Raw genomic sequence first — 19,819 nt, 5'->3', positions numbered from 1 at the left:
TGATAGGGCAAAAGTCGTGCCAAGTTGGTACGACTTTAGTATGACATGACAGAGTCGTGTCAAATTGGAACAATTTCTGTGTATGAAGTCATGCCAAATTGGCACCACTTACCTAAATTTGTAATTTTTTTTAAACGAACCCTATTTTGGTAAAAAAAAAAAATAACCCCATCATAATCAAAAACCCATTATATACTGATATTTTGGTACATAATAGCACCAGGGAAGTGTTGGTTTTAGCTACTTAATCACATAAGCCAATATTTGTCTAGTTGTTGTTTTCTACTTACCCTTAAACACCCGAACGCATTGTCTAGTTGTTGTTTTCTACTTACCCTTAAACACCCGAACGCATTGCATTCAATATTATTGATTTCTTTTTACTCCTTTTCATGTTATTTCTACATCTGAAATTTTTTAAAATAGAAGATAATAATACTTCCATCGGTACCATGCAACTAAAGCAGAGGAATCCCTACCTTGTACTGCAGAGAAGTTATTAGATCTCCATTGTGTTTAAAATTTACATACTAAGCTGGATTTATTTATGTTATTGGCGTACGTTCCTAATTGCTTGTTTAGGTTCTATTAAAAATTAAGAGCTACTGTGTTGTTTACATAAAAGAATCTTTATTTTTTCAATGACTTTGGTAGAACAATAAATGACATGGACGATTATAATTACTCTTTAACGTGATTGATAATTACTTTAAATAAAGTTGTAGATAGGAAAATAAATTTTTAATTGATCACAATTTCTTATAAGCATGTTATATGTCATACATATAATTTTTAATCATAATAGAAATCATAGAAATCTAAGAGAAACTCTAATGGAAAGAAACAAAATCCAAAAGTGACATAAGCCATAAAAATAGATATTCATTTCGGAATTCTTTATTTTATAAAGTGATAACTTCTTTTTTGTTTTTTTCAATATGGTTAATGAAGATATGTTGAAGAAAAATATTAAAATATGAGATGAGGGATAGAAAATTCATGTTACATATCTTGTTAATTGAACTTGAGATAGTTTTAATTTAAATTTTTTTATCAATAAATACAATGAAACTTTATACATTGAAACTAGAGACTTTGTAAAATATTGCCTTGTAATTAACTTGATTAGTAGTAATTAAAGTTAGTTGATGCACATAAGTATTCATTATTACATGAACCAAGAGAGTTGTACTTTGAATGTATTTTAACTTCAAATTTTAGCCAACTACTTCCATCTCTTTCATACCTTAGATAACTTCTTGAACTCACGTTCACATCCTATAAATAAAAGAATTTTCTATTGTATTCTTTATATTTAAAAATTATGAAATAAGCTTTGAGTTTCTTGAAAATTCAATTTTATTAGCTAGGTTCAAAGTGAGTGTTTTTTATTAGAAAAAAGGAATGACTTGATTAAACCAAGAGGGTGAGTGAATTGATTTTCAAATTTTTTTGTTTAATAATCTCTTTTCTTATAATTCTTTTAAAACTTCTTTAAGATATAAACAATTAATAAATTATTAGTGGAAACAAAATTGATATAAGAAATGATGATAACAATAAAATGAGAATGCAATTAATTTGATAATGTAATTCATACAAGAATTAGATAACAATATAACAATATAAAGAGATGGATAAAGTAAGAGAAATATCACATAATATATTTATTTTGATTCGAATTCAACCAATCCTACATTTAATTCTTAATTTTTCACCCTTGAAAAAATGGTTCCATTATCAATCAAATGTTTATTCAAAACAACACAACAATTACAAACACCAGGATAAGAATAAATTGTTGAGTACTCGTCAAGAGGATATCAAACACTTTAATGATATCAATCTTAATCAACTTTGAATATGTAAATGTGTATAAAACTTTTCATAATACATATATTTTCTTTATTGATTTTCCGTTATAATTGCTATGTGAACTCAATAATCACTAGATCATTATCATTATTCATTTTATTGTGTTAATATTTGATTTCCAAGATATGAGAGAATTCCCAAGATACACACTAAAACCAGTCACTGATTGTCTTGAATCACTGCACGTGCCCCAATCACTATCACAAAAGGCTTTGAGATGAACAGAAGTAGTGGAAGAGAAAAATAGACCAAGACTTGGAGCCCCTTTGATATATCTGAGAATTCTAATTGCTGCATTATAGTGAATAATTGTAGGCTTAGCAAGAAACTGAGAAAGTTGTTGCACAGAAAATGTTATGTCAGGTCGGGTATTAGTGAGATACATAAGCCTTCCAATCAATCTTCTGCAGGCTTGAATATCTGTGAAAGGAATACTTCCAGTAGAAGAGAATTGCTCATGATTATCAATAGGAGTGGGTGCAGGTTTGCAGGCTAAAAGACCTGCATCGGTTAATAATTCCAATGCATATTTCCTTTGATTTACCATTATTCCTGTCTTACTTCTGGCTACTTCTAGACCAAGAAAGTATCTTAAATTCCCAAGATCTTTAATCTTGAATGTCTGATTCAAGGCTTGTTTAATTCGAACAATCTCTTCTTTATCATTTCCTGCCAATATTATATCATCCACATATACCAATAATGCTGTAAAAGATCCTTCAGAAGAATTAATGAACAAGGAATGATCATTCATAGAGTGAGTATATCCCATAGAAAGCAAAAATGACGACAGTTTGGCAAACCATTCTCTGCTGGCTTGTTTAAGGCCATATAAAGCCTTTTTTTAGTTTACAAACTTTTCCTAGTGGAATAGAAGTCAATCCAGGAGGATCAACCATGTATACATCTTCTTTCAAATCTCCATGTAAAAAGGCATTGTTTATGTCTAATTGTTTAAATTCCCAATTATAAATAGAAGCTAAAGAAAGAAGCAACCTTATGGTGGTCATCTTTGCTACTGGAGAGAAAGTATCGAGGTAGTCAATGCCTTCTGTTTGTGTATATCCCTTTGCCACTAACCTTGCTTTATACCTTTCAATTATTCCATCAGCCTTATATTTTATTTTGAATACCCATTTGCAACCTATGGCAGCTTTGTTCTGAGGCAGAAGAGCAGTCTCCCAAGTTTGATTTGACTCTAAAGCAGATATCTCACATTGTATAGCTTTTCTCCAACAGTCATGTTTCACAGCTTCAGAATAAGTGTTTGGCTCAACATGTGAAGAAATAGACATAACAAAAGATTTGTAAGAAGGTGATAAATTGCTATAAGACAAAACAAAATTCAAAGGATATTTAACACTTGAAGATGTACTGGAAACATTAAGATTACAATGATAATCCTTTAAATACTCAGGTGATTTTTTTATTCTTGTGCTCATTCGGATAGATGGATCTGATTCAGAATTTTGTTCTATATCATGATTTTCATTGAGGTTTTGGTCTATATGGGAACAATCTTCTTCTGAAACCTCAATTTGTGACTCACAATTATTATCACTACTATTTTCAACATTATCACAAGGTGTATTATCACAAGGTGCAAGAATGGCTTGTGATGGCTGACTTAAGACAAATTGATCTTCAGCAAACAAAATTTGATCATTAACGTCGGGATTGTTAGTTTCATTGCTAGTATCTTGAACCCTTTGGTATGGAAAAACATGTTCATAAAAGACAACATCCCTAGACACAAAAATTTCTCTTGATTGAATATTCAACAAAATATATCCTTTTGTCCCCCGTTGAAAGCCAATAAAAACACATTTTGATGCTCTTGGATCAAATTTTCTTCTATTTGTTGACAAGGTGCTAGCATAACATAAAGAACCAAACACCTTTAATCCATTAAAATTTGCATCAGTTTTGAAAAGCATTTCATGAGGAGAAGAATAGTTTAAAACAGGTGTGGGAAGCATGTTTATAATATGCGCAGCATGTATCACAGAATATGACCAATAAATTTTGGGTAAATGAGATTGTATCATAAAAGCTCTTGCTACATCTAATAAATGACCATGTTTCCTTTCAACTATACTATTTTGTTGTGGAGTATTGACACATGATGTTTGATGTATTATTCCTTTACTGACAAAAAAATTAGTCATGAAAAATTCAGTTCCATTGTCACTTCTTATTATTTTTATTGTTGTCTCAAACTGTGTTTGAACAAAAATAACAAAATCTTCCAAAACCTTAACAACTTCAGATTTTTGTTTCAAAAGAAAAATCCATGTGTACCTCGAATAGTCATCAACTATGGTCAAAAAATATTTATGACCATGAATTGATGGTATTGAGTATGGTCCCCAAACATCTACATGAATCAAATCAAAACATTTTTTTGATTTAGATGTACTAATAGGAAAAGAAAGTCTTTTTTGCTTTGCAAAATGACAAACATCACAAACAAAAGATTTGTTATATTTAACAAAAGGAAATTTATTCTTGATAACATCAATACATTTATTTGAAATATGACCTAATCGAAAATGCCAAAGGGTTTCTAGATCACTAGCAATGACATTAACAGTATTGATGGTGTGTGTACATTCAAGGGGTTTAATTTGAAATTTCTGGTAAGATGGGATCCTGAGTATTTTTTTTTTTTTTTTATCAGCAATGAATAAATAGAATTAAGGGGATACTTCAGGGGTATCCCAACCCATATACTGTAACCAGTAGTGGACTTCCTACATCATCCACAAAAGAAGCTCTCCTTTATGGTTGCAGCAGAACAACCTTAAAGAGAGAAACCATACCCAAAAAATATAACCATCAGGTTACCTCAAAGCAACACTCAACTATACCGAACCTCCCAGGACCCAAGTCGCATACTTTCACCTCGCCACGCGACTACCCACATATGGAGAACGCCGCTCCCTCGACCAGCGATCTTGTTGACCTCTACAATACTTCGGCGACCACCGACTACACACATGGAGAACGCCACTTCATCGATCGCGATCATGGAGACCTAAGGTGAACGTCGTTTCCTCGACCGGCGATCATGTTGCCCTTTGCATATTCGACGACCACCGACTACACAGTGGGGGTCGTCGTTCCTCAAACGGCGATCATGTTGACAGCGCCGCTTCACCGACCGGTGATCATCTTTGACTTTACATACCTTTGGCGACCACCGACTACGCACGCATGGTGATCGCCGTTTCCTCGACCGGCGATCATGTTGCCCTTTGCATATTCAACGACCACCGACTACACAGTGGGGGTCGTCGTTCCTCAAACGGCGATCATGTTGACAGCGCCGCTTCACCGACCGGTGATCATCTTTGACTTTACATACCTTCGACGACCACCGACTACGCACGCATGGCGACGACCACCGACTATCAATCGACGATCATGTTGCCCTAAACCCTAAACCCTAAACAATTACCAAATGGGATCCTGAGTATATAAAGTCTATCTTGCGTCTTAGCGATTCCAATCATCTTCATTGTTATTTTGTCATGAATGTGACAACCATTAGAGTCAAAGGTAAGAACACAAGATAGTTTATCAATCAATTTTGCTACGGAAAGAAGATTAAAATTGAAGCAAGGAATGTACAAAACATTGTTTGTGACATGATTTTGATTGAGAAAAACACTTCCAGAATAATTGGCAATGACTTGATTTCCATTTGGTAATTTGACATAAATAGGATCAATTTGATGATATGAAGTGAAATAAGTTAAAGATGAACAAATGTGATCAGTAGCACCACTATCAATAATCCAAGAACTAAAAGAAGAAATAAAATTATTACCTGTTTGATTGGAGGGAATAATAGAGACTTGATTAGAAGCATTGCCACTGGATTTGGTCTGTTGTAAAAGAGCTAACAATGTTTGATACTGCTCAGGAGTAAAACCAATTTGTTGAGACTCCACTTCTGACTTTGAACCTTCATGATTCTGATTTTTGAACTTGAAATGAGGTGGAAAGCCATGCTTTTTATAGCATGTATCAATGGTATGCCCTGTCCTTCCACAATGACTACAAATTTTGGAAGTATATCCTCTTCCATTGCTTCCTCTTCCGTATCCAGCACCTCTGCCATAGGTTGTAGCATTGTTTTTATAACCTCCTTTGCTAGTAGCAATCATTGCCTTGGATTGATCACCAAATATTTGCCTCTCTTGTTGTGTAACAAGAGAGCAAACTTTATTCAAGGATGGCAAAGGGTCCATCAATAAAATTTGAGTTCTCACAGTCGAATAATTATCATTTAGCCCCCTTAGAAATTTGATAATCTGGTCTTGTGTTTTATATTTAGAAACATTCACAAGAGTATTGCATTTAGAGGCACATGAAGAAGCGGATAGCGGGCAGAAAAGACCAAGTTCATCCCAAAGAATTTTTAACTGAGTGAAATAGTTTGTAACAGTCAACTCACCTTGTTTAAAAGAAGAAATCATCTCTTGGATATCAGAAATACGAATCATGTCTCCTTGTGAGAACCTTTCCTTTAAATCATTCCATATGTCAAAGGCATTGTCCATACAGATGATGCTCTGTGCGATGGATTGAGAAACAGCCTTGAGAATCCACAAAACAACCAACATATTGGCTCTCTGCCATGTTGGAAACAATGATTTGGTACGATTGGGAGCTTCTATAGTTCCATCAATGAAACCTATTTTGTTCTTTGAAATTAAGCTAATTTGAAACGAACGAGACCAATGATGATAATTTGGTCCATCAAGAATAATAGGGACAATAAGAACGGAAGGATTATCTGATGAACTAACATGGTAAGGTGAACTAAGATCTTGTGAGGGATCATCAACTTCACCCATGAATAAATGTAGCAAGCAGAGCTCTGATGATCAGAGCTCTGATACCATATTACAAAATAGAACAGAGATGAACAAAAGGGGAACAGAGATGAACAAAAGAGTAAACTGAAGACAAAGGATATGAGAATGAATATCTCTTCTTTCTTATTATTCAAATCAAAACAAATGGGTCTGAATATATACAAGTAGTACAGTCATTCTAGGGTTTAACTAAAGAAGGAAATAATCAATATTAAATACTAGAATCATAACACACAAACATAAAAATAAAGGTTATTCCCTTCTATAAAGAGAAATAACTGATCATTAGAAAAGACACCCAATTATTCTTCTTTTCTATACAGAGAAACAACTGATAATTAGAAAAGAGACTCCCAATTAATATTAGGATCCTTCTGTATCTCTGGTATCTGTATCCTTTAATAGTTAAAAAATTAATTATTTTTTTTATTCACTAGTAAGTTATCACAATTTATATTTATTCTTTTATAAATATTTTTGTTCTTAGTGGTCTTTGATAAATTATTTTCTTACTTAATCTTTTTTATTATCTTTCATTAGTTATGCGATAATGCAATCCCTATAAGATTAATAATAAGTATATTTTTATATTTAGTCCTACTTATTATTATTTTTTTCTATAAAAAAATAATTTTATTTTGATTGCTATTATTTATTAACATCCTTCTAAGTTATAAGTTATCTAAAGATTTGGTTGACTAAAATCTATATTCAAAAAGTTTTATAGATCGTCTAGACACATTAGACCATATTTAGTAGAAGTATAGTGATTTAAGATTTCCTATCATAATCAGAACTTCTAATAAGACAATTTACTGTGTCAAGTTAACTTTTAGCATGAGTTGACGTTTCTCGTTCTTAGATGAATCACTATGTACATGACTTAACAATAGTTATTTGACACATTCCCTTTGGAAGTTAGTTTGACAGTTTTATTTATATAAATATGTCTTGTAAAAAAAATATTTTTAACAACTTAGAATTGAAAGTTCACTCTAAGATAGATTTTATATTGTTATTTCATATTTTTTCTTAAAATTTTTTTAATTGTGAACGTAGATTGCGTTTGAGTCAAACTATGTAAATTTCTCCGTTAATTATTCATTTACTTTTTTTTACTTATCTTTTGTATATATGTTCTTGTCGTTTATTCGTTATTATCTAGTGATTATCTGTGTTAGACAGACCAGTAAATTGTAAGTATTTTCTTACAAATTATTTGTTAAATAATTAAGTTAACTAGAAAGTAAGAATAATATTATATATATATATAAAATATGGGATATAAATAATGTTGTTGTTTACTTTTATTTAGGGTTTATGTTATTTTTTTTTTCTAAGTCCTCCAAAATAATCAACCATGGAACCTAAAGAATATGAAGATGGACAGATCAAGTATTTTTTAGGATATTAATCTTTTTTTTTTAGTTTTACCGTCAAATTAGAAAATATTAAAAAAATCAAATTTTAATATAAAGAAATAATATCATTACATTACATTGATTATTTTTTTTCCTTGAACAAAATAAATTTAAATAAACACACACACACACATATATATATTTATATATATATATATATATATATATATATATATATATATATTTATATTAGTTCTATTCAAACCTTTTTTATTTTTATTATCAAATAGAAAAAAATTTAAAAGAAATAAAATATATAAACTCTAATTAAAAGGAGACAACACTATTTGCATATCTCTCATTGATTATTGATTTTACTTTTTTACAAACAAAATACATGTCATCTTTCGGATAAACAAGAAAAACCTAAACAAAAATAATTTTTTTTGTGAAATACTGAAATGAGTGAAAAATTATAAAAGAAAAAAGCCATGTAAAAATATAATAAGGATGGAAAAAATACACATGATACGCATGTCAGACTTACTATGTTTCAATTAACAATACGTCATTTTACTAAAGTAATTAAAAAGACATTTAACAAACATGCTACTTTAAAAGAAACATATATTATTCAGATTGGGTTAGCCAAGTATTTTTTCAAATTTTCGTATAATAATTATAATTTTATTAAAATTTTAGTTATATTCGTCATTTTATTTTTAAATTTTTAGTGGAAGTTTTCTACACCCAGCCTTACAATATATAGGTTAAATGAGTTTTATTTGTAATCTTTGTTAGCTAACCTTTATTATCAATATTAATACAATTCAAAAAGAATTTTATTAGTTGTACATTGTCTAATAGACTGAGTAAATTGTTTTTATACAAATAGATATTAAAATAACTGAATGTATATTTATGAATACAAATTAACTTATTTAAATGTAATTTGTAAAAATTAAAGTTCATTCAAAATGCATACGACAGAAACAAAAAAAATTATATCATGTAAAACAAAAAATTGTATCATGCAAAATTTGTGTAGATATAGAGTTACGACAGAACAGAGACTCATTGGTTATTCAACCCACCTTTTTTTCATTATAGAGTAATTACAGTCAAAAAAAAAATTATATTAGCATCGATAAAAATAAACACAAAAATAAAAAAATCAACGTTTAAACATCGGCTATGTATCAATTAATAAAAGATAAAATGTTAAAATTATAAAAGTAAGATTAATTTGCATAGGTCTCTAAAAGAAAATGATTTAACATAAATAAATAGTTAGCGAGAAGACGTAATAACATCAATTAAAATGATATAAAAAAAATAACAAGTTTTGTAAGTTATATTAAGAAAATAATAATTATTAATTTATAGACAACTAATTTAATAATTATAGAATTCGAATCTCTACATAATTAACTTGTAATTTAATTTAGAGAGAAAAGAGAAAAGTAGAGAAAAGTGTCCATACACTTATATATATTTGTTATACATGGAGTTATGTAAATACACATAAGATAATAAAGAAATCTCATTTTTTTCTTATCATCTTTTTATATACAATTTTTTTATATGGTATCAGAGCACGATCTTGGTGTTCTGACACCCTTTCCATTTTTATCCACTAAATAAGAAATTATGTCTGGCAAAGAAGACACAGTAACGAGTTCGATGGAAACATGTTACAAGGTTACACTGTCGAACAAATTGGTACAAGGCTTGCGACATAGGCTATTTACTCGCTCAACAATAATGATAAAAGTGACCATGACACGTTTATAAACACTACAGGTTTGTTTGCCCATAACTCGTCTATTAATTATACTTTTACGAATCTTTGTTGGCTTCAACTGTTCAAACAGCAACAAGTATCCCATACTCACCCTTGCCTGCAACATAATCGTTGCCTTTGCCTGCGAAAGAAAGCAACATTGCTTGGTCTTATTGTTGTTGGTTTGTTGAGGTACTACTCTTTCCTATCAATGCATGCCTACACCATGTTTTGCCAAGGGAATGGTAAGAGTGTTTGTGATCTCTTTTTTGGACTATGTTCCTAGTGTAATGCCCAATGTCAAGTACATGTTAACTGCCATGAAATTTTCAAAAATTATTGATACACTAAACAAATGCTTTTTGGCTACCTTGCTGCTTCTTCTTATATATGTTTGATATATTTGATTTTTGAGGTTGAATTACTTAGAGGGTTCATACACTTATGTAATGCCAAATTGAAACTTCAAAGTTTGTCACTTTTTTGTTGAATTAATTGTTTAGTACCATATATTCGTTTCTCTGATACAATGTACTATATTCAAACCATCAAGATACATGCATTTGCTGATTGTGATGTAATATTTCATTGAAGCTGAACATTTTTACATTTACTTCTATTCTTAATTTACTTTTAAAATATAGGATGAAGCACGACAATTTATTATAATTGTGTTAAATGTCATACATATCATTTTTAATTTTAATAAAAACCACAACCAAGAGAGAAACTACCGAAATAAACAAAACCAAAAGTTACATAAGTCATAAAGAAAGAATTATTTATTTTTTAAAGTGATAACTTCTTTTTATCTTTTGCAATTTGTTAATGAATATCATGTTGAAGAAGAATATTAAAATATAAGATGAGGGTAGAAAAATTCAACATGATGTTTTGTTAATTGAATTTGTAATAGCTCTAATTTTTAAAAAAAATTATCAACAAATATAATGAAACTTTATACATAGAGACTTGGGAGTTAGTAAAATATAATTTTGTAATTAACTTGATTAGTAGTAATTAGAGTTAGTTGATGCACACAACTATTCATTATTAAATGAACCAAGAGAGTTGTAGCTTTGTATGTATTTTAACTTCAAATTTTAGCCAACTACTTCAATCTCTTTCATACCTTAGATAACTTATTGAACTCGCTTTCACATCTTATAAATAAAATATTTCTTTATTGTATTCTTTATATTTGAAACTTATGAAATAAACTTTATTTTGTCAGATTGGGTGTTTTGAAAATTCAATTTTATTAGCTAGGTTCAAAGTGAGTGTTTTTTAATTAGAAAAAGGGATTGATTTGATTAAATCAAGAGGGTAAATTAATTGGTTTTCAAATCATTTTGTTTAATAATTTCCTTTCTTAGAATTCTTTTAAAATTTGTTTAAGATATAAAAAATTAATATAATTATTAGTGGAAGCAAGATTGATATAGGAATTGATTGTAAAAAAAGTATTTCTATTTTTTAAGTTTTTTTAAACTATTCCAACTCCAAAATGAGAATGCAATTAATTTGATAATCTAGTTCATACAATAATTAGATAGCAATATAAAGAGATGAATGAAGTAAAAGAAAGATCACATAACATACTTATAACATACTTATATTGGTTCAAATTTAACCAATCCTATGTCTACTTCTCAAAGTTTTCCTCTTAAAAAAATGTTTCATTATCGATCAAATAAAAATGTTTGGACAAAACAATAGAACAATTACAAACATTTTAATGATACCATCCTCAATCAACTCTGTAGATGTAAACGTGTCCCAAAAAAAATTATTAAATATAAATCAATTTTAGAGATTAAAAATAATTAGTTTTATATTAACTAAATTAGACACATTTTAGAGAGTAAATTTTTTTTAGTTTCTATTATGATTAAATAGTTTCTAAATTATTATCTAATTAGTTACCGAGATTTTCGCTACCAAATTTAGAATCTAAGGAAATTATCATATATTTATTCTTTTATAAATATTTTTGTTCTTAGTGATCTTTGATAAATTATTTTCTTACTTAATCTTTTTTATTATCTTTCATTAGTTATGTGATAATGCAATCCCGGCAAGATCAATAGTAGGTGAATTTTTATATTTAGTCCAATTTTTTATTACTTTTTTTTATAAAAAATATTTGTATTTTCATTGCTATTATTTAAGTTATAACTTGTGTAAAGATTTGGTTGACTAAAATCTATATTCAAAAGTTTTAAAGACTGTCTAGACACATTAGACCATTTAGAGGTTAAAATGTACAGTGGTTCAAGATTTTCTATCATAATTGAAATTTTTAATAAGACAATTTACTGTCTCAGGTTTTAGCGTGAGTTGGCGTTTCTCATTCCAAATTGAATCACTGTGTACATAACAATTATTTGACGCATTCCCTTTAAAAGTTAGTTTGATAGTTTTATCTATATAAGTATGATTGATCTTGTTAAAAGAAAAATTAACAACTTAAAATTGAAAATTCACTTTAGAATAGATTTTGTATTGTAATCTTATATTCTTTCTTAATAAATTTTTAATTGTAAATGTAGATTGAGTTTCAATCAAACTATATAAATTTTTCTGTTGATTCATTTACTTTTCCTTGTTTACCTTTTATATGTTTTTACAGTTTCTTCATTATTATCTAACGTTTGTCTGTGTTAGACTGACCAATAAATTGTAAGTATTTTTCCTTACAAATTATTTGTTAAATAATTAAGTTAACTAGAGAGTAAAAGTAACATATTTTCTTTTATATATATAATCAGTGGGATATAAATAATGTTGTAGTTTACTTTTATTTAGGGTTTATGTTATTATTTTCTCTAAGTCTTCCAAAATAATCAACCCTGGAACCTAAAGAATATGAAGATGGACAGACTCAAGTATTTTTTAGGATATTCAACCAATTCTACATCTAGTCCTCAATTTTTCACCTTTGAAAAAATGGTTTCATTATCAATCCAATGTTTGTACAAAACTAACACAAGAACACAAGAGTGAAAACACAAAGACAACAATAAATGCTTTAACACTCCTCAAAAGGTTATCAAACACTAAAATAATATAAACCTCAATCAACTATGGATAACAAAGAGGATATGTGTCCTATCTACTTGTAACCATTTTAAGAGGATCTTAGCATTATCCACTCTTTATTCACCTAGGAAGGTAGTCTTATCAACTCTTGTTACAACCACAAACAAATACTATAACAAAGCCAATCTCAAATACAATATTGGAAACACTCCAACAATAACAAGAATTACAAAACACTATTGGAACAACCCAACAAAGGTAAGAAAGAGTTTGTTCAAACACTACAACAAAATCATTAAATAAAAACCAATTTTAGAGACCAAAAATATAATTAGTTGCTACATTGATTAAATTAGAAACTATTTTAGAGATTAAAAAAATTATTGATTTCTAAATTAGTTTCTATTATTGATAAATAGTTTTTAAATTCGTATCTAATTAACTATCAAATTTTTTGCTACCAAATTTAGAATTTAAATAATTTGTAGTTAAAATATGTGTAGTTAAGATTTTGTTTGATATAGTATGATTGAAATGTAGTTGATTGATTATTTTTGTATGTCTGTGTTTAAGCCAAACAGTTGTAGGATACATGAATTTCGAGGAGACAAATTCTTGATAAATTAGATCACTCGAGTCGTGTCATGCTAAAACTTGAAGGATAAGTCAATAATGTTTGAATGTGTACACTTCACTAACTATGAACCCAAAGGAAAAACTCACTTTAAAAACTTTAAAGGTTCCTTTGTTTCGATAAATGGATTTCATGATAGATAACAAAAATAAAATAAAATAAAATAATTAAAAATAAAAAATGAGATAAAAAAATTTACGTTACTCTTTGTATAATTGCTAAAATTTACAAAGAATAATAGTTATCTATATATGTATATGAATATTTTATATTTTTACATAACCAATTATATAAATACATAATTGATTATATAATAAAATTTTGATGATATTTATAAATATAATTATTACATTAAATATATAATATATATTTTTATTATAATAAATTTTATTAATATTTATATTTTTGGTATAATAAAATAAATAAAATTAATTATATAATATAACATAATAAAAATATAATAATAAGAAATGTTAAAATAATAATTTGATTATTAAAATAATAATAATAACAATAAAATATTAATAAAATTTAAATTATTAATAATAAATTTATAAAATGATTATAATAATAAAATAATTGTAAACAAAATAATAAATAATAAAAGTAAAAATAAATAATAAAAGTAATAATAAGAAGAAGAAGAAGAAGAAAATTTGAGCTGAAATAATAGAGAAAGTAAGTGGACATGTCGGTGTGATTGCTATGCAATTAATATGGTTGGTTTGAGTTCACTCATCGAATGAACACTCTTCGTCAACACAAGCAGAGACAAAACTTTTATTGCCATGGCCACCAATTCTCAATTCAATAAATGATCACAAAATCTTATCCACTCATTGTTAGTACTCTTCCCCGTACTTCTTTCTCCACAACTACAATCATCCAAAAACCTCTCCTTTCTGCTAATGGCCGAGGCTTTACTGGAAATCATTATTGAAAATTTGGGATCTTTTCTTCAAAACCAACTTGCAACTTATTGGGGTGTTGACCAGCAGACGCTGAACCTTTCCAGCAATCTCACCGCAATCCGTGCTGTCCTCAAAGACGCTGAGAGAGAGCAACTAAGAAAGCATGCTGTGAAGGATTGGCTGCAAAAACTCACAGATGCAGCATATGTGCTGGATGATATCTTGGATGAATGTTCAATTCACTCCACAAAGATGCACTCTCATGATCGACATACTTCATGCCTATCCCCTCTCCATCCTATGGACATTCTCTTTCGTTTTCATATTGAAAAGCGGATGAAAGACATCACTCAAAGATTTCATGACATTCATCAAGAAAGGCTCAGGTTTGAATTACGTGTGGGTGTCACTGAGAAGCAAGCAGTGGATGATGATGATGATTGGCGCCAAACTAGCTCTGTGATTACCGAACCTATATTCTGTGGCAGAGACAAAGATCAAGAGAAAATTGTGAAGTTTCTCCTGGAAGATGCTAGTAACAGTGAAGACCTCTCCATCTATCCCATAGTTGGTATGGGTGGACTTGGCAAAACAACTCTTGCCAAGCAGGTCTTCAACGATCACGAGATAAGTAAACATTTTAACTTGAGAATTTGGATCTGTGTTTCAGATGATTTCAATGCGAAGAGAATATTGCAATCCATCCTAGAATATGTCAATGGTCAAAACCCCAATCTCCATACTTTAGAAGCAATGCGGAAAAAGGTTGAAGAAGCATTGCAGAGCAAGAGGTATTTACTTGTTCTTGATGATGTGTGGAATGAAGACCAAGAGAAGTGGAAGGAGTTAAAGGGGATGTTGCAATGTGCAAGGGGAGCAAAAGGAGATGCCATTTTGGTCACCACTCGACTGCAGGAAGTTGCCTCCATCATGGGGACACATCCTGCTTACTATTTGAAAGAATTGTCAGGAGACGACAGTTGGTCATTGTTCAAACACCATGCGTTTGGACAAAACAGAGAAGAAATAGAAGAGCTCGTGACAATTGGCAGAGAGATAGTGAGAAAATGCGTTGGTTCACCACTTGCAATCAAAACACTGGGAAGCCTTTTGCGTGATGAAAGTGAGGTAAGCCAATGGGAAAATCTAAAGGAAAGTGAGATTTGGAAAATACGTGAGGAAAATTCTATTATGCGTTTTTTGAAACTGAGCTATTCTAATTTGGAGTTGTCTCTGAGAAGATGCTTTTCTTTTTGTGCAATTTTCCCCAAAGATTTTGAAATAGATAAGGAAGATCTAATTCATCTTTGGATGGCTAATGGATTTATTAAATCTGAAGGAAACGTAGAAGTGGAGGATGTTGGAAATAAAGTGTGGAAAAAATTATACCGTAGATCATTTTTTCAAGAAGCAAAGTATGATAAGCTTGGTATGATTAGAAGTTGCAAGATGCATGATCTATTTCATGATCTTGCCCAGACTATTATGGGTGAAGAATGTGTGATTATTGAGAAAGGAAGGTTGACTCAGTTGCCAACTAGAGTTCACTATGTATGCTTAAATTTGAATGGCTCTATCGATATGGCTGCTTTCAAGAAAGTTGAGTCCTTGCGGACTTTTGTGAATTTTAGTTATAGACGCCTGGTGCCATCAACCCATTGTCTTCGAGCATTACGTACAAGTTTTTCTGTGTTGTCTCCACTGAATGATTTAGCACATTTGAGATACTTGACATTGTGTGGGGATTTAGAGGCAAGGTTGCTTAATTCAATTTGTCAGTTGCCGAAATTGCAAATATTGAAATTGAAAGATGTCTTTGACCTTAGGCTGCCCAAAAAATTGACGATATTACAGGATCTAAGACATATTGTGATTGATAAGTGTGATGTAAAAGAGATGCCTCAGAATATTGGCAAGTTAAGGCATCTAAGAACACTGAGCACTTATGTTGTGGGATCAAAGGCAGGGTGTGGGTTAGCAGAGTTGCATAGCTTAAAGCTTGGAGGCAAGCTGAGAATCAAAGGCCTTGAGAACGTCCCCAATGAATGGGATGTTAAACAAGCAAATTTGATTGGTAAGAAGGACTTAAATATCCTACGCTTGTCATGGGGTGGTAGTACTAATTCAGAAGGTAGTAATGTTAACGTTAAGAGAGTACTGGAAGCCCTACAACCTCCCTCAACTCTGAAGAGTTTTATGATGAAAGGGTATAAGGGGAGACAGTTATCGAGTTGGATGAGAAATGGTGCAGTTCTGAGAGACTTGGTGGAAGTTATACTCTTGGACTGTGACAACTGTGAGGAGCTTCCTCCACTTGGCAAACTACCACAGTTGAAAAGGCTAGACGTGCGTGAAATGAAAAATGTGAAGTGGATAGATGGTGAGTGGTATGATGGTGTGGAGAAGGCATTTCCATCGTTGAAGGAATTGATTGTGAAGAATTTACCAAAATTGGAGAGGATGTTGAGGGAAGAAGGAGTAGAAATGCTCCCTCGTCTTTCTCAATTAACAATTGTTGGCGTCTCCAACCTTAAATTTCCACGTCTTCCTTCTGTTGATAAATTTTATGCTGCAGACATTGACAAAGGGGCTTCCTTGATGGAAGGGGTTGTGGAGAATATGCCTTGTCTAAAGACCTTGGAGATTGAAAGGATTAAAGAACTGGTGGTATTACCCGACCAACTCAGAGGGTTGGGTTCACTACAGGAACTATTTATTGAATCTTGTGATGATTTGGAGTATTTTTCAGACCATGTGTTGGAAGGTCTGAGCTCTCTTAAAAGTTTGAGTATTTACTAGTGTGAGAAATTAAAATCACTTTTCGAAGGTGTGCGACATTTAACATGTTTGGAGGATTTAAGTATCTGGTCTTGTCCAGAGCTGGTGGCTCTACCAAGCAATATGAGCCAACTAACTGCCCTTCAGACGGTCACAATCGGGGGTTTCTCCACATTACCGTATGGCTTACATTGTGTCCCCTCTTTACGAACTTTGGATATAAGGGATTGCACGACTACTTCATTGCCGGACTGGTTGGGAGACATGACTTCTCTTCAAGAATTACAGATTTGGAACTGTGGGGAGTTGAGGTCACTACCGAGTAGCATTCAACGCCTCACCAACTTGTCTTCTTTAATTATATGCGGATGTCCTTATCTGAAGAAGCGGTGCAAGAGGGAAATGGGAGAGGATTGGCAATACATAAACCACATTCCAGAAATACAACTGTACTAAAGATTTTGTGGTAAGTGAATGATTGTTTCATTTTCTTTAATTTCTCCTTACTGTGTCCTGCATACATTAATGTTCGTAATTGCGTGCAGAGACCATCCGACCTTTTCTGTATCATAATTGCTTCAAGCCTGCCTTCAAAGTAGATGAGTAAATGATTGATTCCACGTGCCAGTAGTCGAGCTAGATAAATTTATAAAATGCAGATTTGAAATTTTCCTTATATTAATGTGGTTCACAAATGTGTTACTGTTTTCTTCAATTAATCACCTGTTACTGTTGCTCTTTATAGCTTTGACTGATATTGGTGGATGAATTGTATATATTGGTGTTGAGTTTAACACTGCCCTGTATTCTACAATCTCTCAAAATATCAACTTGGCCTGCCTTCTACATAATCATATTTACACATTTCTTAACTTCAATTCATATAATTTTTAATCTCTATAAATTTCAATCTCATATATACAAATGGTGAATTAACCTATTTTCCATTTCCAATCAATAATCACAAATTGGAAATGATATATGTTATTTGATCAATTTGTTTTCTTTTTTCATACAATGATCTAACTTCTCCATATTTGAATAAAAGTTTTATTATATAAGAAAGTCATATCATTCTTATTAACTTAATCAAATCAAATTTAGTTATTTTTAATAATCATAATTATTAAACTTCAAAGTTTTATGTTATTGGATTAAAGTTAATTGATAATTTGTGTACTGGACCAGACATTAGGCATCGGACATCGATACCTGTGGAACAGGTCGGCTCGATGGTCTGGTCGAGATAGTGGACCACGTAAGTGGTCCCCAGAGATATGTGTGTTGAAACCTGTGTATAAATGAAAAGCCTAGTCCGCAAGAAAGTGCATCTGGTGTGTATAGTACATTTGGGTCTAACACAAATAAATATCCCTTAAGACGACAAGGCCCAAGAGCGCTAGGGTTTTCAGGGGAAAGTTGCATGCATGATACGTAAGGACTAGGGCACCTACAATAATAGATGGGCCCCGTAATGCTGGTACATGAGTTAGTACCCTGGCGGCCATGCTGTTAAGATTTGCACTCCAAAAAGGAAGATTCTGTGCGGTTGTTGCGCTAAGATTGTGTAACAACAGAATGTCCTCGAGCAAACCTAATTTTACTAGAGATAAGGCTCTGGTGAGAGAAGAGTTGTTACAATGAGGTAACCTAAGCAGTCTATGAAAGGGAGTTGAGATCCCTGGTAAAGATACGCCGTTTCTAAGACTGAAATTGTTTTACATACTTATTGTTCTTTAATCCTTACTGACTTGAGCGTCGAAGTACAAACGACCGTAAGGGCGCCCTTTTGTCTCTGCAGGTAAAACATTCATTAACCAAGGGAAGTACAAATTCCAGAAGAGACCAAAGGAGCCTGAACCGACAATCAACCAGTGAGAACAATTTGTAATATGAGAAATATTTATTATTTTATTAATTTGACCATTGACCTTCCTATGATGACTCTATGAGATGAAGAATTTTTGGAATACTCATTTAAAGAAAAAGTTGATTCATATAGGTTTTTTTTATACAATGACTCACCAACTTTTCCGGCTTCCCATATTTCCTGGCTTTAGCCAACATGACAGACCTTATGGATCATCAATCACGCAATAAAGAAACAATCAATTCACCCAAACCATTTTTTACAATACACATAGACTTCAAGTATGAAATAAACTTAATATAAGGTTGCAACCAACAACAAATTTTAGCCTACCAGAGAAACAACACCATCCCATCATCTACCTTTCCTCTAGCCTCTAATCCATGCATCTATCTATATTCAATACCCTTGTTTCTCTCTTTCACCCAAAAACAATTTCATCTTCATCTCTCGTATTTCAGAAGAACAAAAATTTTCACCAAGGTATGTGGGTTTTTCAGGTTTGTTTCTCTCTGTTCAAGTTTCACACATACAAATAGGAAAGACAAAACCTTTTTACCTCTTAACCTCTTCTCTCTTTCTTGGCCGTCTCTTTTTCTTTCATTCAATTTATTTACCCACTCTCATTCTTTTACAATTCTTTCACAAACAAAACAATGCAAATTCTTCACGCACCGTA

At 31.1% G+C, this 19,819-nt stretch overlaps 1 protein-coding gene and 1 pseudogene across 1 annotated transcript; one reads left to right on the top strand and one right to left on the bottom strand.

Annotated features, from left to right (window-relative positions):
• Positions 1-2,034: 2,034 nt before the first annotated feature.
• Positions 2,035-6,740, bottom strand: LOC137809302 (uncharacterized). The gene is made up of 3 exons (XM_068610433.1): positions 5,846-6,740; positions 2,447-2,592; positions 2,035-2,166 (listed from the first exon to the last, which is right to left on the bottom strand). Exons 1-3 carry the CDS (start codon positions 6,738-6,740, stop codon positions 2,035-2,037), a joined length of 1,173 nt encoding a protein of 390 aa, XP_068466534.1.
• Positions 6,741-14,347: 7,607 nt separating this feature from the next.
• LOC137811166 (putative disease resistance protein RGA3) lies at positions 14,348-18,064 on the top strand (annotated as a pseudogene).
• The last annotated feature ends 1,755 nt before the right edge of the window (positions 18,065-19,819 follow it).

This window comes from Phaseolus vulgaris, chromosome 2, assembly GCF_000499845.2.
Source record: "Phaseolus vulgaris cultivar G19833 chromosome 2, P. vulgaris v2.0, whole genome shotgun sequence".
Lineage (NCBI taxonomy): Eukaryota > Viridiplantae > Streptophyta > Magnoliopsida > Fabales > Fabaceae > Phaseolus > Phaseolus vulgaris.
The sequence above is the reverse complement of the archived record's forward strand: the minus strand, read 5'-3'. Positions and strand labels throughout refer to the sequence as shown.

What these genes read in the sequence shown, in the direction of transcription:
- LOC137809302 (XM_068610433.1), bottom strand. Translation starts at nt 6,740, where the DNA reads ATGGGTGAAGTTGATGATCCCTCACAAGATCTTAGTTCACCTTACCAT. An exon ending in CAAAAATCAGAATCATGAAG is followed by an intron (nt 2,593 to 5,845) that starts GTTCAAAGTCAG and finishes ATTCTTCTGAAG; the next exon opens with GATCTTTTACAGCATTATTG. An exon ending in GATACTTTCTTGGTCTAGAA is followed by an intron (nt 2,167 to 2,446) that starts GTAGCCAGAAGT and finishes ACTATAATGCAG; the next exon opens with CAATTAGAATTCTCAGATAT.